The sequence below is a fragment of the Cavia porcellus genome, unplaced genomic scaffold (genome assembly GCF_034190915.1).
Source record: "Cavia porcellus strain 051 isolate PalLab524CR breed Dunkin Hartley unplaced genomic scaffold, mCavPor4.1 scaffold_14, whole genome shotgun sequence".
Taxonomy (NCBI): Eukaryota; Metazoa; Chordata; class Mammalia; order Rodentia; family Caviidae; genus Cavia; species Cavia porcellus.
In genome coordinates, this window is record NW_026947497.1 from 5,908,839 (window position 1) to 5,932,258 (window position 23,420).

Consider the following 23,420-nt stretch of genomic DNA (forward strand, 5'->3'; position numbering starts at 1 on the left):
GAATTTCAAGACAATATAATGTATTCTACCTTCCTGACTTGCTTTTTATGTAAGGGAACTCTTTCTTTTGAAGTGTACAAACTGCTGTAACGTGGAACAACAAAATTTCAGTATCCATAATCAACTTACATTTTTTCATCAACTGTACTCAGTTCTTTTGAAAACTAACAATCAGTTACTTTCCTCTTCCCCTCTCTGATTGTCTCTCTCACTCGCTCCCTCCCTCTCATTCTCTTTTCTGACCTTACTTAACCCTCTCTCCAAAAACAGATGTGAGACAAAGGGATAGGAAATATAAAATAACATATTAAGATGACTTTTTTACTACCCTGCAAATTTTTAATATTTATCCTGGTTTCCCCTAAAAAACATTGCTTTCTAGTTTGCTCCACTCAGTCTCTGTGTGTTGTGCCACTGTGGCTTTCTCAGCATGTGAATAAAATTCCTCTGTCATTTATTCAAACACTGTGAAATTTCTTAAAGGAAAGTTCACTGTGAAATAATAGCAAACAGAAAATCTGAGAATGTGACCGTCTCAGCCCACAGTTATGCACTGAGAGAACACGGAGGTTACGGTGAGGACAGCAGTGACAGAGACTCATCATAACCTGTAACTAGGGGACCGAGGCGATCCCGGATAGTGCTAAGTGCTACATTAAGAATCACAGGGGAAGATGGAATAGAGACAGGTGTGTGTGCGCATGCCTGTGTGTGTGTGTGTGTGTGTGTGTACAGACACCATGATAACGTTCTGTAGTTCCTCGGGTGTTAATGGGAGAGTTCAATTAAATGGTTTTTAAGATGCCTTCAAACCCTTTGTAATGATGCAGTTTTCTAATTTCCTAACTGTTCAGCATTGTTGTATCTTTTTTACATGGCCCACAGTCTGTCCACACTGTCCACACTTCACTTTTCACCTGAAAAGTGAGAGTGTGAAAACTGCACCTTCTGGGATTTGAACACCGTATCTGCGTTTCCCACCGCTGTGTCCTGGTTTGTCTGCTTGCAGAAGGAGGCTTTGCAGTTGCTTCTCTGGCTGAAGGGTCAGTGGCAGTGGCCGGAACATTATAAATGCAGCTCTCCCACCTGGTGGAGGAGAGAGGACACTGTTTTCTTTCAAGTATACTCTGCTGGTCACTTGTTTAGATTTTTTAATTATGTGCTTATTTTCCTCACTAATATTCCAAAAAAGAATCAAGAGGAAAGTGTTTTTCTTGGTTGTCATGGAAAAAACATTCTGAAGTTGTTTCCCACGATATGATAAAATCAGTTGTGTGTGTGGATGTGGATAGAACTGAACTATATGTGGCGTGTGGATGGGTGGATGGGTGGATGGTGGATGGGTGGGTGGATGAAAATCGTACTTTTGGGTGAACAGATGTATTTGTTTTCTATTTTCTTTAGTAGTGGGGTCTTTCAGTCTTGCTACTGTCATGTTTTGCTCTGGCTTTCATTTAAAAACTTTACTTAGCCCAGTGGAGAAGGGAAAAGTGAGCCACCGAGTTTGAGGAGGAATCATTCCCCGCTCCCCACCCCCTGCCAAGTCACCAGATGGAAAGAAGCCAAGCGCAGCACTGAGGTCTCGCTCTCTCCTGCAGGGGCAAACCGAACCTCCTGGACATGGGCTCGCTCATGATCCGGCCCATCCAGCGCCTCATGAAGTACCCGCTGCTGCTGGTGGAGCTGCGCAACGCCACGCCGCCCGCGCACCCGGACTGCCGGCCGCTGGAGGAGGCCTGCGCCGCCGTGAGGGCCATCAACGTCAACATCAACGAGCTCAAAAGGAGGAAAGACCTGGGTAGGAGCTCGGCCGGCCGCGCGCTGCCTGGCCCGGTCACAGGTCCGAGCGCACGGAGCAGTGCAGGGAGCCGGCTGGGGCTGCCGCCCAGGGCGCAGCCAGGGAGGGCGCCTCGGGGCTTTGGCCCTGATGGAGGGTTCCAGAAGATCCAGAAGCCAACAGCCGGGCTCAGAGCCTCAAGATCGCGGAACCTGTGTGTACTTGGGGACGTGTTAAAGGCTGGAGACGCCATCACACGCTCTTCCCATCGTCGGCCAGTGCGGGAAGAGGAGGAGGGGGAAACTGGGGGAGGATAGGGACAGGACAGTGAGGGGGAGGAGGGGAGGACGAGGAGGACAGGGAGGGCATGGGCGACACTGGACCTCCGCCTCTGCACCTGCCCAAGGAGAGTGCTAGGCGCTGTGTCCACCTCTTGAGCACATGGACAAGAAACTGATTTTCTGGGCCTCTGGTGTGTGTGCCCTCAGCTCTGAGAACCATGGGAGAGTTTTCTAGTATGAAAGGATTTCCTTAACAATGGAGGTAAATTGGTCCTGCTCTTGAAGGGCTGAGGGTCTCAGGCTCCCACATGGACGGCCGAGACAGAGGGGCGCGGGGCTGGGTGGGAGCAGCTGTGCGCCAGGCTCGAAGCGCCCACACTTTCATCTTGAGCACAGATGGTGACCTCGGAGACTTAGCACAGCCTTTCTGTGCTGCCCTTGCAGAGGTCCATTCTGGCCTTCTTCCCTTTCAGTGCTCAAATACAAGAAGAACGATGAGGACGAGTCACTCAAGGACAAACTGTCCAAACTAAATATCCACTCAATTAGCAAGAAATCAAAAAGAGTGACAAATCATCTCAAGATTCTGACCAGAGGGGAATCGCAGGTGGGTTCTCTCACCCCCGCCCCCAGGGAAGGTGGGCGCTGTCATTTTGGGGAGGCTTTGCTTTGTGTTACCAGGGCTATGTCTGCAGCACTGAGACTCAGAGGCCTTGCCCTGTGTGTGTCCCCCTGTGTTCTCTCTCGGTGAAAATGGAGACAGGTGGTGTTGACCCTCTTAACAGTGATGCTTCCCCTGAGGATGCTGACAAACCAGGATGCAGGGCGCCAGAGCACCCAAAAGTCCTGACCCCACCTTCCACCAGTCAGTCTCTCAAGATGTCCTCTGTGTTATCTTTGTTTTACTTCTGCTTTTAGAATTTTGCTTTCCTTTAGGGTTCCCTTGATGTTCATTTCATCTTTATTTCACTTTAAAAAAAAAAAAAACAAAGTATTGAAACGAATAACTTAGCGCAGTGTTTTCCCTGCCTCTTCCAGCCTGCCGGGCTCCCCAGGTGCACATTAGGTTAGCAAGTAGCTGTTTGTCGTCAGCCATTAAGCAGGGCTTGAACCGCTTTCATCTCAACCCCAAATAAATAATAGATGGGTTGGCAGAGGCTCATAAACTTTAATGTGCTTAAGAAGAATCACCTGTAGGGCTGTGGAAAGCAGATTTGGGGGTGAGGATGGGATTATCTTATTCATAGGTGCAGCCTAGAAGTCTGGTTTGTTGTTGTTCGCAAGCATTCTGGGTGTTTTGCTGTTAATGATCTTGAAGTGAAAGATCAGTGGAGCAGATTGGCAATCACAGGATAGAAAGTTCCCGGACCTGGCTTGGTCCTACAGAGAGCTTCTCACTGAAATCAGGAGAGCTCTGAGCTTACTGTGCCGCCCTTATTTCCCGTCCTCCTCCTTTGCTTGGTCAGCTCTTCCTCGGTTAACATCGCTAAGACTTTGAGTCTGAAGCATTTGTTTTAACTGTTTTCTTCTGTCTGCCTTACTGTTGAGCTGCTCGGGTCTTTGTCCTTTTCTTCTGTTAAGTCTTTCAGCTTTCAGACCATAAAGTAGGAGTGGCCTCCCTCCCTTGAATGTTTAGTAAACTTACTCTCTCTGTGTTCCACTGTTGGCACCGCTCATGTTTGAAAACACCACCAGAAGGCAGGTGGGAAGGGCACCGCCTTAGAAATGATCTAAACCAGGGTTTGAACCCCACCTCTGCTACTTATTAAATATTTGTCCTGGCACACATGGCTTAAATTCAGTGGAATCATGTGTTATCAGGGATTATACTAGGACCTCACACATGGGATGGCTGTGACAATTAAATGAGGTTATGTACATATATATATACACAGCACGCCCTGATACAATGTATATACATTCAGTAACATTATCATAATTCTTTTAAGTCATTGCTTTTTATTGTTGTTTAACTTTGAATGTGTGGATGTGCTAAAGATACAAGCTTCACACATGGTGCCATCATGATTTTACTGTCTGTATTTTTATATTTTGGCATAAAATATCTTTCAGGAGACACATCCCCTCCCAGGGCTGGACAATTCTTAGAGACAAGGAAATGGCTCACAGTACAACTTTCATAAGCAAGCCAGCCAATCCCAAATCTACAGCCCACCCCCTCCTTACCTAGCATTTACACACTAGTGTTATCTTTGCTCTGAATCATCCCAGGGCCAGAGACCAACACTATATCCCTGAGCCCGTGGAAACATTCCAAGTAATCCTAAACTGCCTACTCTCACCTACCAACACAGGCTCTGGCCTAGACTTTCTCTTCCTTCCTATTTTCTGCTATTTGTTTAAAATCTGGAGCTTCCGTTGTGAGCGAGTGATGATCCCTCGCTGAAACCTGTGAGTATAATGTATAATTCTTTCCAAATCTTATCCTTATTTTCTTTTGTGGCTGCACTGATTTTACTGTGCAATGCCAACATATATGTTCTTAGAGTTATGGCTTGTATCATGCTTTCATTTGCATCTTTGTATCCTTAGGGGGTTGCTAGGTCCATCTCATATAAGAAGCTGCTTCTACTAATGCAGAACTATAATGTCTGAAGTTTAGGACATTTATGGAATAAGATCACACATCAGAGAAAGGACACTCAGAATGACATTTCAACTAAAAACACCAGTAATAAAAGCCAAATTGGGAATTTAAGAAGAGATTGTAGTCCCAGGAGTGTGTATACATGTCATGCAAACAATTCTCTACTCTTCGGAATTTTGCCTCTGAAGGAAAGCAATTCTATTGGGAAACAATAGTCAGGTTCTAATTTTAGACAAGCTTTTGTGTAAGCTGTTAAGTCCTTTAACACGTTTGTCATCAGCTTCTTATATTTTTCAGTTGCAAACTGAAAATGAATTGTAGTTAAAATAGCCGGAAGGGATATTAATTAGATTTTCCCCTTAATCTTTTTAGAGAAATGTCCTGCCAGCAATGAAGCATTTCACTTTTAATCAGAAAATCAGCTGCATAGGCTGGACTGGAGAAGAGATAAATCTCAAATCAATCAATTTTGCTCTTGTCAGCAGCTCGAGTGAAATATTGGTAGAGTTAGGGTACAAAGCTATTACCCAAGAGGAAGAGTCTTTTCAATTCATCATATGTGTATTGAACTCGCACATACCAGATGGTGTGAGAGACTGAGCATGCAGAGATGATCGCGGGGAGGTTCTAAATTCAGGCTGCTTGGTTTGTAGCCTGGTCTTACCCATTAATATGGGTAAGTTCTCTAACTCTTTTTATTTAAGTAAAGGTCATGTATCTGTCATAAAAGGATCCAAAGCACAGTTGTGAAGATCAGGTGGTCATTCATTTCTCTCCCTAACGATAGTCCTGATGTGTGAACAGATGGGCCCTATTCCATAGGAGCCTTCTTGAACCCAACATTGTATAGTGCTTTTCCCAAATATTGCCTTCATCTTCTTGGCTGAAGCTGGGTCATTTCCATGTCTTCTTTCATGTCCCAAATTCAGTGTTACAAGGCCAAGATTTAGAAGTGGAACATAATGCTTCAGTCACACTCTACCTGCCCAGCTGTGTGAGTAGAGCTAGCTGCAAGGAAGTCTAGGAGATGTAGTTTCCTAACCAGCCAGCATGCACTGTACTTAAACTAACAGGATGGGTTATATCAGCAAGAATACAGCGGGGGATATTGACAGTCTCTGGTACACATCCAAAGCTTCTGTTTCTTTATCTGTAAAGTGGGATCAGTCATAATAAGTACCATATAGGGTTATATAAGAAGGAGAAAATGGAAAAAAAGGTTTGAGTGCCATGTCTGGAACCTATGAGTGTTATAAGAGCACATTAGGAAGAATAAATGGATTTTATCTGTGGTGAGAAGAGTAGCATTGGAGGTGGCATTCATACAGGGGTCGACATGGGGCTGGTCCTTGAAAATGCTTATTTATTAAAGTCACAATTGTGTAAGGTAGAAAAAGAACAATTACATATTCCAGGAAAACAGTGTGACCAAAGCTTGTACATGGGGAAATAGAAATTGGCAATATTTCTTGTCCCGTGATCTTTGAACCTGCCACTTTAGAATCATCTGAATTCCAGCCAAGGTATATAAAATAGAAGACAATATCTCATGGTGGTCCTGGGATGCTGAGTTTTAAAAAATATACCCCAACGTATTTTAATATACATCAGACTACATTGGAGCATAGAGACTTACTGATTTTAGAGCAAATCATTTCCATGTCCATTTCCATGGAAAGATCAGGTAAGATTTATAAAACCAAGAATTATGGATTTTGTGTGAATTACAAAGAATTGTATTTAATCAAAAATTTTCTAGACAATTATTAAAAGGTTTAAAAATAAATAAAATTATATCATCTCCAGCCAGTCAGTTCTAAGGTCAGCTGTGTGAAGTTAAGAAACGTTTGAACCAAGAGCTGCAGCTATTAGCCAGTGCTAAACTAAACAATTTGTGTCCTATTCCATTGGACATTTGCATATTGGATGCTTTCACCAGCATGAGTCTGGTTTCTTGTAGCCATTTTGATTGCTAAAAACTCATGTTTGCTATCAGTCACAATAGATGTGTATCCTTAAAAATTGTCAGTAGTATATACAAGTATGTTTTTCTGAATGTCAATACATGTAATATGAGGAAAAAAATACCTGAACATAGGTGATCACTACCTTAATTCTGCAGATTTATCCTAACAGAAGGACTGAGATTACACGTGAGGACTCAAATTTGAAGTGATAAAAATAATTTGAGGTGATAATTACCACATTTCTTTAGCCATGGACCTAAGAATATTTTAAGTACGGAATAAACTGGAGTGCCATAGCAAAACCTGTCAATGATCAATTACCTATCTTGTAAAGTGCACATATTACTATCATTTTAGTTCAGAAATTATATATGCTGCTGAAAACTACAGAGAATGGTTTTATAATCCCACAGCTACTATAACATAGGTGAAGCCATGTGCAAATGAACACCACCAGTTGCTACTGCCTGATGTGGTTTTATGACACTAGTGGGACATGCAGTGGTTGTGTGTACCAACCCAGAAGGTATTGTGAGACAATAGTCCGCTTTTGCCAGAAGGCTTTCCTAGCAACAGGGAATTTTTTGTGATGTTCTGGGTCTTTATCGGCTATACCACTTTTTAAGTACTAGGTTCATTTGAGTTGTGAAAATAATTTCATATGTATTTTAGGTGAATGATACTACCTTTAACAAAGAAGAAAAGCTATTCAGATGTTTAGAAAAAACCGTGAGGCAATGTGTGAAGAACATCTCGTTCTGTCTTCAAGACATACAGGTAGGTGAGACACGGCGTTCTCAGTGTTCCAAAAGCGTGCATCTGTTTCCGTGGCTGTAGTGGGGGTAAATGTGACTGTTCCACGTCATGTTGCTGATTGTAGCAAATTTGGAAGGCTGCAAACCACTGGCAAAGGAAGCCAGCAGAAGGCTTGGGCTGTGCCCGCTCCCCACCACCCTCTCTCTACTCCAAACTGCCGTATTCTGGAGCTCTCACCCCAATAATTGCACGTGGACCATCAGCCTGTTTGCTTTGTAACAGAGATGAGTTCATTAATGCTGAACTGTACGTGAGGCAGAAATTGTGTCATGCATACGATTTTACTGTCACCTCACTTCCTAGCACCTGAGATTACTATGACAAAAAATAGATGGAACTACAAAATAACATCAAGTACAATAAGCAAATGCTCTCACACGTTTACACTGGAAGAAAAATAGACTCCCCAAATGTCTCGTCCCCTAGGAGTTATTCCGAACCCCTCAGGAGCACTGATTCCAGCTCTGCAGTTGTAGTAAAGCACAATAGAAAGGCCAGCCAGGAGCTGGCTTCTCATGGCTCACAGAAGGGGTCACTGCTTCCTTAGCGGCGTCTTGACAGTGGCCGTGACTATGAGACATAGAATGGTAGTAGTGTAACACATAAATCAGCTAATAAAAGGTCCTCTTCATTTTCTGGAAGTTTTTCTTCTGGAACTTGCTTTTAGAAGTGGGTGCTTGATAGAACGGCACACCAGCGGTGGATGAAGATGTTAAGTGCACTAATTCAGGGACAAGGCTCCATGTTCTGTAAGGACAAATACCATTCTGTTCTTACTCACCATCTGACGCAAAGGTGGTTTTACAACCAGGTTTGCTAATCTCTTCCTGAAGGGTTGCGTTTGCGAAAGGCAGAACCCAGGCAGGGTTGTAACAGCTCATGGACCGTGGGAGTGAATGTGCCCCTCAGAGTGAATTCCTTTCGGACATACTCAGCTGAAGGTTTTGTATTTGCACTGATTGATTCCACAAAAATATGAGTATCTCTCTTTTTAAAAAAAATCCATCTTATTTTAAAGATAAAAAGAAAAAGAAAGAAGAAGACGAAAAAAACTACAACAAAATTTCAAAATATGTCAATCAGGGGGCAACAATGGTACATGCATTGCACATTGTCATCCCCAAATCATTCTCCCAGTGCATAAAACATTTGCATTCAATTGTGGGAACAATACCAGCACAAATCTTTCTCTTCAGCAAAGTCAGAGAAATCAGTAGTGTAACTACCTTAACTATTTTTATATACATATATATATACACATATACATATGATTTTCCTTCACTGTCTTATACTAATGAAACAATATTATGTTTGCACATGTGTGTCTTATTTATTTCACTAATGAATATGTTTTCTCAAGGTGCATCCATTTACCTATAAAAGTCACCAGTTTATCCTTCATTATGGCTAAGTAGTGCTCTATTATATAGAAATATGAGCATATCTCTTAAGGACAGTGCTAAACTAGAAGAAACTGATGGTGGAATCCAGAGGATCAAAGTTGACAATAAGTTATCTGAAGGCATCAAATACTAAACAATGGCCAATGAGAGGCTTTAAAGTGGATTTCACATAATCAGGAGCCCTCAGATAGGACATAGGGAGAATGTGAGATGGTGGAAGAGATGGGGCAGATTGTTACAAGTCGCCTGATTGCACGGAATGTGTAGGTGAGATGTGCAGATTCTTGTTTTGAATCTGTCAGGAGAAATGAAATGCTGAAATGATGTCAGGCACATCTGGGGCCTTCAAGGGCACTAACCCAGAGCCTGTGCTTCTGTAACGTCTCTGCTGGTTTTCAGGATGCGCTGCCCTCTGCTCTGCAGAGTGTGACAGAGCTGCGGGAGATGTCACAGCACACAGATGAGGAGGAGCAGGGCTCTACAGAGACCCCAAGGACTGCCCCAGACCCCTGCCACGACTTCGTAAGTTAATCATACGCATGATGCAGCTAAAACAGTGGGCTTAAAAGCTGTTTTTCATTTATGTATCTGGAGTTAGAAAGAAAATGAAAGCAAATACTAAAGTCCAAATTAGATTTTAGTAGGGAATTTTTTAAAATTATTAACTATTCTTAGATAGATTAGTGAGGATTTTGCTATAATTAAAATTTAAGGCAACCCAAGATTGCTTCTGGAGTAGTCAGTACCTGTGCAGCTTTTAAAACAAAGATTTAGCTTAAGTCTGCATAAGAGTCTCCAGGATGCAAGCTGGGGAGCTGTGTTTTTCCAAGAATCTGTACAGGTCTGGAAATACAACTGCTGTCAACACAATGCACTCTGGGCCCCAGAACCAGCTTTCGGAGAAGGACCTTTACTGAGAGTCATGTTATTTCTTCTGTTCCATGATAAAATATTTATTGTCTAAGACTTATGTGAAATATAGCTTGGGAACCATAAAACATGCTTGAATCAGTAAAATAGTTGGTTGGTAAAGTTACCGGGTAATACTAATTTTAACTTAGTGCCTTGTGTTTTTATAGATATAATTACTTTACATTAATTATTATGTAGAAGATATAAAAGACTCTATCATCTTGCAAGTAGCACTTTTTTGTCCTGGCATTATTGGCACTTTGAAGTCAGATGAGTCTTCAGCAAGGGACCCTGGTACTGGAGGATGGTTGCTAATCTTAGCCCCCCCAAGCTCAGTTAAGTCATTGTGACAAGCAATAAACAGACCCACAATTTCTAAACCTCAGGAAGGAGCAAAACCCCCAGTCCACTGCACAATCAGGCAGAAGCACCTTGCTTTTCTGACACTGGGAAATAGAAAATCAGGAATACATCTGTTACAGAGATTGGTCACTCGTGGTTGGAAAGAAGATTGATAAAAATTTTTACAGTGTATGTTTAATGGGAAAAATGTGGCTGATTACTTATTGTATTCTCTGGTTTAATTACAGAGAGCACATTTGAGAAAAGCCCTTAAAGGTTTGCTGTTTAGCTGAATTCAAATTCATTAAGTCAATAAATATTTATTGAATACATTTGAGCACATGTCAAATCAATTTCTCCATAAGGTCACCATTGAATCTTGCCATTGAATTTGATTTGGTTCTTATCCAACTCAGTTTGGGACCAGAATCGTGGAAACAATTAAGTTTGTGAAATGTAGATTTCAAAGAATTAAGTTTGTGCCACTGCAGTGTAAAGCATCTGCATCAGCAAACATGTTCCGTGGCTTGGCAGAAAGACGATGGGGCCCTGTGTAAAACCACAGGATAATTTTTTAGGCTAAGTTAAAATAATTATCAGAAAGCTCAATATAAAAGTAACATTTTGTATATAACATATATAGAACCCTTTTTAAAAAAATGAAATACCAAAGCCAGGTAAAGGCTTGTAATCCTAGCTTGGGAGGCTGAGGCAGGGAGGGTCACCATGAGTTCAAAGCCAGTCTGGGATGCACAGTGAATTCAAGGCCAACCCAAGATGCATAGCAAGAGCCAGATAAAAAATTAATACTATCCTAAAAATTCAAAATCTGTCTACAGGCAGAGCAATCATTCTTATCTAACCATGAATGATATTTACATACACTTTTGTGTAGGACCAAACATTAAAACAAAATCTGGTTCTGTTGCTCTAATGACCGTTCTTATGTACAAACCAGTTCATGTCTATACACCCCTGGAGACAGATGATAAATAGACAGATACATAGATAGATAGACAGATACATAGATAGATAGATAGATAGATAGATAGATAGATAGACAGATACTGTGTTATAGTATTTTTCCTATAGAATCCAGTCATGTCATAACACAGTATATTATACCAGATACAGCAGATAATCAAGCGACTCATTAAACAGTGTGCGGGTGTGTATTGATCACTTCATAAACCAGTCATCAAATCTAATCCAGTGTCAGTAAAAGGTTTCCTCTCTTCTTGATTTCCCTTGAGTTTTGAGTTACCCGGACCATGTAAGTTAATTAATAGAGGCTGCTGCTGAGACGCCGACTTCTGGGCTCACCTTAGAGGGTCCACGGAAAAGCCTGTTTCCACCTTCCCATCACCTAATGTGCAAGCACAGATGATAGATGGTGAAGTAAGGCAATCTGCACGGGTAAGCACTAGTGCATTTCAGAATAAAGTGAGAGGAAAAAGAAAGAGAAGACATTAAATCCAGGTACTTGATGCTGACAACCTGGGATTGGGTGTTCATGCAGATTTTACTCTTGGTGATTCAGACCTAAAAATGTATCAGTTTAAGATCCAGGTGCAGCCTCCACTTAACCCTTCCATGTGTTTAAAGAGAAGGTTTAACTCTGGTCATTTCCGTCACAGTACTAAAGTACCTCTATTAAAACTCACTGTCTCTATCGGGGATGCAGCTCCATTGCCAAGAGGCCTCCAGCGGCCAGGAACTTGGGGTTGTATGGGAGGGATGGGGTTCAGCCTCCCCTACCATGGTCTCTGTCACTGTGGCTATTAGCAGACCAGGGAGTGACATGGGAAGCTTTTGCAGGCTTGGGAGTCCAAGGGTGGAGTATTCATACATGCATGTATGTATATATACTTTTTATCACTTTTCATTACAATGATATCATAAATTGGACTGTATTCACACTCAGTGATTAAAACAACCTTGTGTCAGTCATGATAACAGAAAAACACTGAAACTGGGACATTGGCCCTCCACCCCAGGGGGATCCCCTTGGCTCTGGATAAGGAAGAAGGCAAAGTGCTGACCTCAGCAACCAGCAATGGAAAGTGGGGTTCTGTTTGGGGTGAGAGGCCTTCACTTTTCCGGTTGCTCTTCCAGTTCGATGCAAGTCTCTGGTCCTTGAACAAACTTAGCAGACCCCGAAGTGGTCAGATCCCTGCTGCCTTTCTCCCCGCTGCCCCTCCCTTTGTAACGGGCTCACATCTTCTCTCTCCAGGCAGCTCACCTGCAGCAACGCGTCCTGAACCCGCTGTCAGCCCTGCTGTCCCTGTTCCCCGGGCCGCAGAAGCTCATCCAGAAGCGCTATGACAAACTGCTGGATTACAACAGCTACCTGCAGCGGTCCGCGAGAGCAGAGTCGGACCTGGCCAAAAGGGAATACGAGGCCCTCAATGCCCAGCTCTTGGAGGAGCTGCAGGCCTTCAACCAGGCAGCTCGGACGATTGTGATAAACAGCCTGTGCAGCTTCGTCAGCCTCCTCAGGGATCTGATGCTTGCGGCCCAGAAGGGCTACACCACCATCCTGCCAGTGAGCATGCGTGGTGGTCCTGGCCACCTGGCCAGGGGTCCTCTAGACTGCATTGTACACGGCCAGGCCTGGGCAGAGGGTGGGCAGAGGCGGCGTGGCCGGTTTGCATGTGTCGTTTCAGTAAACCGGTCACTGGTCCTTTGCCCCGGGCTCCCACTTTGAGCTAAAGGATTTTGAAAAGAGCTCAGTTTCTGTTTTAAATCAGCTAAAAGTCTCTCCCACTGCAGTCTATAGAACAGGAGAAAGAGAAGCTTTGTTTTTGAGGACTCATTAATGTACTGGGGTGAAAAGCACTTGGAGAAGTTCAGCTTCATTTAGATGATTTCATTCTCTACGAATGTGTGTGCTATCTGCAGTTTTTGCTTTTGAGATAACTGTAGCTATACATTCACATGCGGTTAAGAGAAGTGACACAGGGCCCCGGGAACCCTTCACAGTTTTCCCAGCAGTAACATATTGCAGAAAGAAAAAAACAAAAGGAAAACAATTTTCAGTGAGCAAAGAGAAACTAGCAGTATAAATGAGACAAATTAGCATGTATCTTAAAATATTTTTTGAAACAGTAGCTTTGTAGTACAACTTCAAATCTGGGATTGTGATGCCTCCTGTCTTGTTTTCGCGGTTACCCAGGATTACTTGTGTTATTCTCCGTCTCTTCTGGTTCTGCATGAAGTCAAGGGTTATTTTCTCTTGATCTGTGAGAAATGTGTCAGTGTTCTCACCAGGGATTGCACTCAATCTGTACGCCAGTTCTGCACGTATAACCATGTGGATGTATTGGTTCTGCCTATCCAGGAATAGGGCAGAGCTTTCATTTTTTCATGTACTCTTGGATTTCCTTCTTCAAAGTGACCTAACTTTCACTGTAGAAGTCCATCACCCACTTAAGTTGATTCCTGAGTCATTTTCATTGATGCTATTGGGAATGGTACTGTTTTCCTAATTTCTTTCTCATTGAATTCATTGGCAGTGTATAGGAATGCTATTGGGATTTTCCTGTTGATTTTGTATCCTGCTACATTGCTAAATTTGGTTATTAATTCTAGGAGTCTTTTAATATAATTTCTTGGGATCTTGCCAGTCAAGAATCATATCATCTGCAAATAATGATACTTTGATTTCCTCTTTTCCAAATATATTCCCTTTCTCTTGCCTGATTGCTCTAGCTAGTATTTCAAGGATGTGTTAAACAGGAATGGGAACAGTGGAATCCTAGTCATGTCACTGACTTTAGAGGGAAAGATTTCAGTTTATCCTCAATTAAAATGGTATTGGCAGTAGGTTGGTAATAAATGGCTTTTATCAGACTGAGATAAGTTCCTTCTATACCTATTTTCTTCAGGGTATTTATCATTAGTGGGCACTGAATTTTTTCAAAGGCTTTTTCTGTGTCTACTGAGTTGATCATGTGACTTTTATCCTTGTTTCTGTCTACCTCATAGATTACATTTCTTGATTTGCATATGTTGAACCATCCTTGCATCCCTGGGATAAGGCCACTTGGTCATGGTATTCGATCTTCGTGATGTTTTGATGCATTCTGTTTATCTGAATCTTATGAGGATTTTTGTATCTATATTCATCTGAAAAATTGTCCTATATTTCTCCTTTTTTTGGATCGATCCTTGTCTGAATTGGAGATCATTGTAATGTTAGCCTCCAAGAATAATTTTAGGAATACTACTTTGTTCTTGATTTTCTTAAAGAGTTTAGAAGTATTGGTATTAGATCTTTTCTATAGTTCTTATAGAATTTGGCAGCAAATCTATCAGGTGCTGGGCTTTTCTTAGTTGTACTAAGAAAGTGTTTTTATTACTGCTCCAATTTCATTGCCAGTAATTAGATTATTTAACATAGTTCAGTCTTCTTGGTTCATGTTTGGTAATTCATATTGGTATCTAGGAATCCCTCCTTTTTTCCTGTTTTTTTTGTTTGGTTGGTTGGCTTTTGGCATAAATTGTTGCAAATATCTCTTCCAAATCTTGCATTCAATTACTTTGAACATATACCCAACAATGGAATTGCTGGATTATGTGATAGTTTTTTTCTAATGTTTCTTAGGATTCAAAGCTCTGTTTTTAATTTTAATGAGTTATACATATGCTTGATTTAAAGATTTAGGTTGTTTATGTAGGTTTATTAAGTTTGATCAAGAAGTTGTCCTTTAATCCCTTTACTCAATTTCTTCCTCTTCAAGGACAACTACTTTTCAATTCTTTTATGTGATTCTTCGTGTTTTAAAATTAGATGCTTGTGGTGCCATGTTCTTAATTTTGGGTTTTAGGAATGATGTATTCTACTTTGAAAAGTGAGAATTTAACTTTCTTTCCTATACCCCATGACACTAGGAAACATCCATTCATACATACATGTATGATATATATACTTTTTATCACTTTTCATTACAGTGATATCATAAATTAGACTGTATTCACACTCAATATTTAAAACAACCTTGTATCAGTCATAATAACAGAAGAAAAAATACAGTACAGTGAAATTGGGAAATTGGGCATTTAGAGAAAAAACTAATATGTTATTTATAAAAATGAGAGTACGGTGTAGGGAAACCATTAGACTGTGCCCCACCCCAAGAGGGAACCCTGGGTATAATGGGATAGAGGAAGGTGGTTAGAGCACTGCATAGACACAGGCGTAGAGGCAGTGACCCTACAGGAGCTGCACAGCTGTGCTGTTCAGTCCATATGAGAGGAGGAAGCTTAGGAAGTAAACATCCTTACCTCACTTTCTGCCCTCGCTCTGATTTCCCCTGGGTTTTTCTCATTGACTGAACCTTCTGGAAGCCACAGAGCAAAACAGCTGTTGCCATATTTCCTTCTGGAAGAATCTTGGTGCACTGAGCAGGGCAAAGGAACAGAGTCAACTCAGCGAAGCAAGCTGACACCAGCACGCAAGGCGGGTGCTGGCTGGAACCCCACAGAACACTACGGCGACCTGTTCTTTCATTTACAGCTTCTGTTTTCTGTGAAATTAGTAACACATTTTTCTTTCACCAGTTACTCAGGGTTTTCTTTGGCTTACTGTATGTATAGGTTGACTAAATCATGTTTTAAGACTCTCAGAAGCACAAGGTATTTTGTCAATTGTGTCTTCTTGTAGAATTCTCTCCCAGAGGTTTCTATTTTTGTGTGTGTGTGTGCCGGGGATCAAACGCACAACCTTGCGCTTGCCAGGTCTGCACTTACGCTGCTGAGCTAAACCCCAGCCTCATCTCCCAGAGGTTTCTGACCTACTCCAGTCTGAGCCATCATCTTAGTCACTAACCACTGGAACATCCTGGGACCGTCCTTCTTCCTCATTCTGCGAAATCCCTTCACCTCTGTTTGGGGTCTTGTTTCTTTACCCCATGTTGACTTCTTTATTGCTTTATGCCTTTATTTGGGGGGAAGAATGTTGTTTTTTTTTTAAGTTGTCTGAGAAGAATGATTTTGACAGAGTATCAGAAAATGTCTTTCTCTTACCACCACAATTGATTGATAATTTGTCTGGGTATAAAAGTTGTTCTTTCTGAGTTCGGAAGCTTTCCACTGTCCTGCTAGGTGCTGGCTTCCATAGTTGCTGTTGAGGACTCTGGAATCCATTCTGATTTCTTTATTCTTCATGCACACTTCTCATATCACATCCTTGGAAACTCTTAAGACTTTGTTCTTGTTTCCATTGGTGTGAAATTTGAGGTACATTGAGATATTGATTTATGTCTTTCACTTGTAAAAATGTCTTTAAATACTTATTTGATGGTGTTTTTCTTTCTTTACTCTTTGTCTGAACCTACTAGATTGTTCCTGTAACTTTGTTATCTTTTCCTACTCATTTTCTCTTGGTATCACTTTGCTATTCTATCAAATTTTTCTACTTTAATGTTTAAACCATCATTTCTTCTCATTTCTGCTCTTTTATTTTAATATTCAAGGCTTCATTTTTGTTTTCTTAAAATTATGACATTTCTTTTGCCTGTATTGGATTTTCTCATGTTAAAATTGTGTAATGTTCTTGTTAACTACTGACAAACAGTCGGGTCCTAATTAGCAGCATTGAGTACATGAGAGCATAGGTAGGAGATGAAAACCCTAAGTTTCACTGTTGTGTAGAGCTCTCTGGTTGTCATTTCATTTGAGAATCCATGATCATAGCATCTTTAAGTGTTTCCTGTCAGGCTGGTCAGAATATCCAGGGATAATTGTGAGCACGGTGTTGAGATAATGATGGAGAAGTTATGCAGCTGAATGTTAGAACAGGTGGGGCTCCAAGATGCCACCAATCTCAAAATGGTCTTTTTACGTGCAGCTGGACTACTTCCCGGATGACTGAAGGCTTCCAGAGTGAGTGCTGGGAGAGAAACCAGCACAAACTAGGTCTAGGTCTAGGACTAATCTTGCAAGCCAGATGGCATCATTTCCATCCATTCAGTTCCACATTTTCTTCAGTGAGGCTGTCAGAAAGCTCCATGCAAGTTGTTTGGGGATGTGGCTTAATGGTAGGCTCTGTTCCAAGCTCTGCAAAGGAAGCATCACAATACGACAACCATAAGGACCCAGCTAGTTTTAAGAATTAAGCACATGGACTCCCCCTCTTGAGAAGCACAGCAAAGAAACCTGCTCATTTATTTAAACCCTGGCACCAATTCTTCACTGGTGCTTCTTGTTTTAGACTTTGTCCTTTTCTACTGTACCATCCCCCTTGCAGGAAGTCCCTATGGCTATTAATTCCTGAGCCTGTCTTCCAATACTTTACTGCTAGTTTTTCTCTTTTGTTCTTTTATTTGGGCTTGAAACTTAAAAATAAAATTCCTATCATTTTTATGTGATTTCCAGAAACAGTGAATTAGACCATCTTGATGGAGAAAGTATAGAGTTGCCTTAATTTTTCAGTTAGAATTATTCTACATTTTCTCAATCGCCCATCTTACTAGAGAGTCAATGTCTAACATGGCTGTCTATTTGTCTAAACAGTGTTGTGTCATTTTTGTCATAGGTACCACTTTTGGTCTCACGGATCTGTGACATTCAGAACCGAGTCCTAGTCGAAATTCAAAATCTGAATTTTGTGAAGGAGAACAGTGCCACCTTTATTGAGAGGAAACTTAGCTTTGAAAAGAAGAAGCCTGTGCAGACTCAGGTGAGTTTAGCAGCATTCATGAAAGGGTAAACATCACTGCCTTGTGCAAATCATAGTATCATACTTTTTTCTATCATTTACTTCATTCTAGTAGCCCATAGTTTATGCTTAAAACATCTGCTCTATTTTCTTCTCTCTCCACTGTAAGTTCCATAAAATGGCTGACGTATATTTCTGTTTTATACATGATTTATCCTCAAGTATGTAAAATGCTGATTGCCACAAGGCAAACTGTAAGTATTTGTGGACAAGGACTTTATAGGGATAAGTTGTATGTCCATCTCCTTTGTTTTCAAGATAACTCACTCCAGGAAATAGCTTTCCCAAAGTCTCCCAGTGCCAGAGTTTGGAAGGGTCGGTACCTCTTGAGTCCAGCCTAAGGTATTGCTATTTCCCACGAAAAGGTGCACATGTGCAACTTATCATATCAAATATCATTAATAAAGTATTAAATATACAAAGGATTATCTACAAAATGGGAAAGAATTAAAATGCAAGGATTAGAACCTCTGCCTCTTACAGCTGATTTTTTCTTTTCTGCAACACTGCCCCCTTGTGCTTACTGGAGAATTTTTCACTGAATAACTTGATAACAGCCTGCGCTGAGCCTATACACCGACATAAATCTAAATGAATGTACAACTTTTACATTTAAAAAAGCCCTAGGGAAATTTACTTAGTGAGGATTTTGTTAGACACCTGTGTAACCCAAAGCTTCTTCCTTTCCCCAGCCAGATGTGCCTCGACAAACTGACACCCACCGCTCCAAACTTCTGTCCACGTACAGTGCGGAGGAGCTCTACCAAGCTAAGCGCAAGTGCAATGCTACCCAAGAGCGTGACATCAGTCTTCTGGAGGGAGAGCTGGTGGCCGTGGTGGAGCAGAGGGATCCCCTGGGCAGTGCAAGCAGGTGGCTCGTTGATACAGGAAGTAAGTTTTCCCCAGAACGATGCCCCATCTTCAGGTGGAGATGTTCCCAGAGGCCCCTAGTGCTTGTCTGTGTATACTGTTTGTGAAAGGGTCACATGGGGTCCTGATTCCTCTTCTTTTAAAATTTCCTCCCCAGTTGTAAAAGGATACGTCTATTCCTCCTTCCTGAAACCCTACAATCCAGCCAGAGCACAAAAGGCAGATGTGGAGAACAGGCTCTGGGATGATGACTTTGACAATATCAGCTTCTTTGTGTCTTCTCGACCGGCGAGTGACAGTGTCACGGAAACCCCCGAAGGTAGCATCAGTGACAGTGGCTCATTGCTGAGTGGCACTAGTGGGAAGTTTGAAGCAAACGACCCTGATGGTGATGCTTTTCAGGAGGTAGATGAACAGGTAAGAATTCAAACCTTGATGTAAAAACACTTGGCTGTTTAAATTGGGAAAGAATCTCTAACTGCACTCTGTTCCACCCTAAGACCTGGTGGAGAAGTGTGGCTTGGACATCAGAGAGACCTGGCTGTACTACAGGTACTCTCTGTGGACTGCTTTGCAAAGAATGTAGTTCTCTGAGACTGTTTCCTTTGAGGAGATGCAAAGGACCATGATGCCTAGCTTGCAGAGGTGATGTGCCGGACCAGAGATACTGTGCATATGCAAAGCCCCCAGCACAGAACAGCCGGTCACTGTTCTGCCCTGCTGCTGTGTACGCACGGTGAGTGAGGAAGGGCTTTTTACACTGCACGGCCCCATTAGAGAAAAGCAGTTCTGTACCAAGCAGATTGGGACTAACACAGCATCCAGGAAATTGTTCCTGATTCCCCTAAAAGCTGAGCTGTCTGGTAATTGGTCACTTTGGACATCACACACTGAAACTTTTAAGGTCACCTTTGCCTCACTGCACCAGTGCAGAAGCTACTGGTATAAATAATCCTGTCACAAATTACAGTTGTAATGTAGGATTTATTTCAGTTTATTTAAATATTAACCTCATGTGGCCACCAATAGTTAATTCTCTTATTTTAACTTGCTTTTTTCTTTAATGATTTTTAACTGATCAACTCAATTACTTAGGTAATGTATTTTCTTTTTTTGGTAGTATATTTTCCTTGTCAGGTTAGTATGTAAATAAACATACTAAAGGTATTTATTGACTTGTGCCTCAGTTACACTTTTCAGAGACAGTATTTGTGAATGTTCTTTCAGGTGTATTCTGTGCATATATGAACATACGTGTTTAACAAGTGAGGCTGTAATGGTTTTATGATTTCTATACTAGAGCTGCGTTTTTAACCTGGCCCCCAAGAACTTTAACCATTTAGGCCTTGGTAGTTCCACAAATCTCTCTAATATGCTGGAAAATGTGCATATTTATACATTTGTGGTAGAAGTTCATGACTTGTAACAGGTTTTTGAAAGGAAATTTTATCCAAAAAGCTTAGAAATCACTGCTAGAGAGACTTAATTTGCTGATCCATTTTCCTTGTTGGATGAGAAAAGAGATTGTTGAGTAAAGTGATCCAGCATGATCTAGGATTGGTTGTAGTAGTTCAGGAATCTTATGGATAAGGTGGTGATACAATTTACCACATTTAGTGGGACACTTTTGTTAATGAAAAGAAGGAAAGCAGGTGAAACATGATGATGGGTAATTGGAGGGTACAGTCACCCTATTTCTGTGGCTCTCAAAACCAGTCCTCAGAGACCTACACAGAAAGCTTGGTCTTTCTCTGGGTGTTTTAAAAGTGCTCCCAAATTATGGTTCAGAGTTTTTATTAAATAATGTATACTCACAACCCAACAGTTCCTTGCAACAAGGAACTTAATTTTTAAGTATTTTATTCGCTGCTTTATGCTGAATTAGAGAAAAAAACAAAAGTAGTCAATTTACTATGGCTTCCCACCTAACACATTTTTTTGGTCCATCAAATATAATGGCCTGGTTTAGGTTACTGTTCTATGGTACACAACAAATTACTACAAACATAGTGGCTCAAAACAACATAAACTTAGCGTCCATAGTCAAGAGTCCAAGCTTGACCTAGTCGGGCGCCCTGCCTGGGGTCTCCCCAGCTGTCCTCTCCTTGAGGGCTGGAGTGTGTGTCTTTCTGAAACCTGGGCTCTTTCTTCACAAGCTCATAGTTGTTGGCAGAACTCAGCTTCTTCTCCTGGCATCACTGAGGTCTTCGTTTCCTTGCTGGCACTCAGCTTGGAACAGTAACTGAAGGCTGCCTCACTGTAGGCTTGTCACTGTCTCTCAAGGTTGTGTACAGCAAAATGTTTGATTCTTCCAGGTCCATGGCGAGCATCTCTTTGGCTTCAAATCTCTGCCTTTCAGTAAGATCTGAACACTTCTTCCTTTAAAGGTTGCCTCTAACTGTGCTGTTCTGATGTAGGATGACCTCCGCTTTGAGTATCCCAAAGTCAATTTCTTATTAGGTTTATTGCAAAATCTCTTTATTGTTACCATGTAATATAACCTAATCTCAGGAACGAAGTTTTAGCCCACTAACAAGTTTCACCAGTAGTCAAAGGGATTACACAGGACTTGCTCAGCAGGGTGGGGGGCTTGGGATCTGTCATAGACTCTTAGAGCCCACAGTATTTTCATTCCTTATTTGGCCAGCAGAATGTTGTGCTTGGTACTTCACAGAGGACAGGTTTTAATAGTATCACATACCCAGTTTAGAGGGCAGTTCAATATCTAAAAATCAATGCTCTTTTCTATATAAAAATACCAAAAGAACAATTTTTTGACTAGTAACAAGTTAGTGGTTTTGCTACCAGTTTTTCTAAATTTATGGTCTGGTCCTTAATTTACATCTGTCAGTTGTTTATGGTGCTGACATCACTACATGCCTATTATGTCATTGTTAGAAAATGCTTCAAAAATTTGACAGAATATATCAATAATGTGTTTTAATAGTCATTACATGAGTTTTAGAGAAGTTTTGAAGAATTTTATTGATATAAAATGGTTTTCAAAAATATTCTGAAGTGAAAAACAAATTGCAGGAATTATATGCATTATTCTATTTCTATTAGCACTTTAGGTAGGTAAGTAGAAAGAAAATAAAAATGGAAGAGAGGGAAAGAAGGAGAAAAGAAAGGAAAGAAGGAAATAAAATATATTAATAGTAGTTGGCTGGTTTGGGGTTTTTACTCTTTTCTATTTTCTTTTTTAACTCATCCTTATTTAAAATTATTTGTTCATCAAAATTATTTGTACATTAAAAATATATAATTGTTGAATGATAAACATGAAAGTTTGTTCCAAGAGGGTGGGGGAGGAGTGTGGGTAGTATTCGTGCCTTCTAACAATTTTGGCTTCCTGGGCTACATAAGCTATCATACTGTAAATACTGGTTTTGTAGCTTTTAACAGATTTTAGAAAGGAAAATTAAAATGTTATGAACTGTGTTGCTGTCATTGGAGAAGTAGGTTGAAATAAATAAAATGAGGTTCAGCGGAGGCAGGTAGCATGGGCCACCATGGGAGGAAACACTGAGGGTAAATGTATAGAATTCAAAAATACTGAACACAGAGAAAGAGTTAGTGGTCATAAGCGGGGATAACAAATTCGGTAGAAGTCAATAACAGAAGGTTACATTTTTTTAAAGTAAATTCTGTTGGAGAGCTGGGTTGAAGTCACACTACATGGCATATAAAATGAGCCAGCACTCTAGTGATTGCAAAAAAAATTTATATTTTAGTAAATGACAAAGAAAAACAAAGAGGATTAGATTATTATGATTCATTTATTAACAGTTTAATTCCTATTCTAGCCTGACATATGCACACTTTTAATGTTAGAAAAATATAACCTAAGACAGTTAAAGTATTGAAAATAATGGGAAATATTTCAGCTCCTAAATGCATGACAGATTGAAAGCTTGCAAACTTTACAGAAAATTACAAAATTTAAATATGATAACATAAAAATAATTTTAAAGACTAAAAAGAGAGGCATAAAAGCCTGTGATAGACTGTCTTAAAAGCAGACCTACTTACATTTTGAGTGTATAATGTATGCCTCTATTTAAAGTAAGTTATATAAAAAATAAAAGATTCTCATTCTAAATAAATTTTGTACCATGATCACCTACAGTATTGAAAGTGTATAATTTTATACTTTAAATTTATGATTTTATGAGAATCTGTATTTAATGTTCAAATTATACAGTATACTATCATTTCATGCCAAATAGATGCAGAGGGAAGATTTTATATTTCCTTTGAGAGAATCTGTGCCAAAATCAAAGGCTGTCACAAAATCACAAATACTTAAAAATGGTATATTAATAAGCTAAGCCATCTTGCTGAGAAACTTGTAACTTCAGCATATATATTACAAGCATATATATTACTTATAAGAACTACATATATAAGCACATATATTATAGTAATTACAAAAGATAGTAGCTGCTAATACAGATTCTTACAGTTTATTTCAGGAGCTATATTACAGCACATCACAGTCCTAGATGCTTTTGTAAACCAAATTCTCCACTTAGCTCTTGGCAGATCTAATCAATATTTGCACTATAAAACAATAAAACAAAAATAGCAACTTCCTGTTAGAGGCTCTCGATCCTTTCCACAAGAAAACACTGTGTGTATCTGAACTAGATTCAGAATTTGGTTCTTACAGCACCATAAGAAATGGACCAAGAACAGAGTTAGAAGTTAGAAGATACTGGTCA

General features: G+C 40.6%; 1 protein-coding gene across 1 annotated transcript in view; it reads left to right on the top strand.

Moving 5' to 3' along the window:
* Positions 1-23,420, top strand: part of Arhgef38 (Rho guanine nucleotide exchange factor 38) — a 124,012-nt gene that overhangs the window by 95,333 nt on the left and 5,259 nt on the right. Inside the window, exons 6-13 of the mRNA XM_063260590.1 lie at positions 1,599-1,798; positions 2,532-2,665; positions 7,306-7,410; positions 9,252-9,374; positions 12,340-12,651; positions 17,644-17,787; positions 18,519-18,717; positions 18,854-19,113. Coding sequence (XP_063116660.1) covers positions 1,599-1,798; positions 2,532-2,665; positions 7,306-7,410; positions 9,252-9,374; positions 12,340-12,651; positions 17,644-17,787; positions 18,519-18,717; positions 18,854-19,113 — 1,477 coding nt within the window. The remainder of the gene's footprint in view (positions 1-1,598; positions 1,799-2,531; positions 2,666-7,305; positions 7,411-9,251; positions 9,375-12,339; positions 12,652-17,643; positions 17,788-18,518; positions 18,718-18,853; positions 19,114-23,420) is intronic.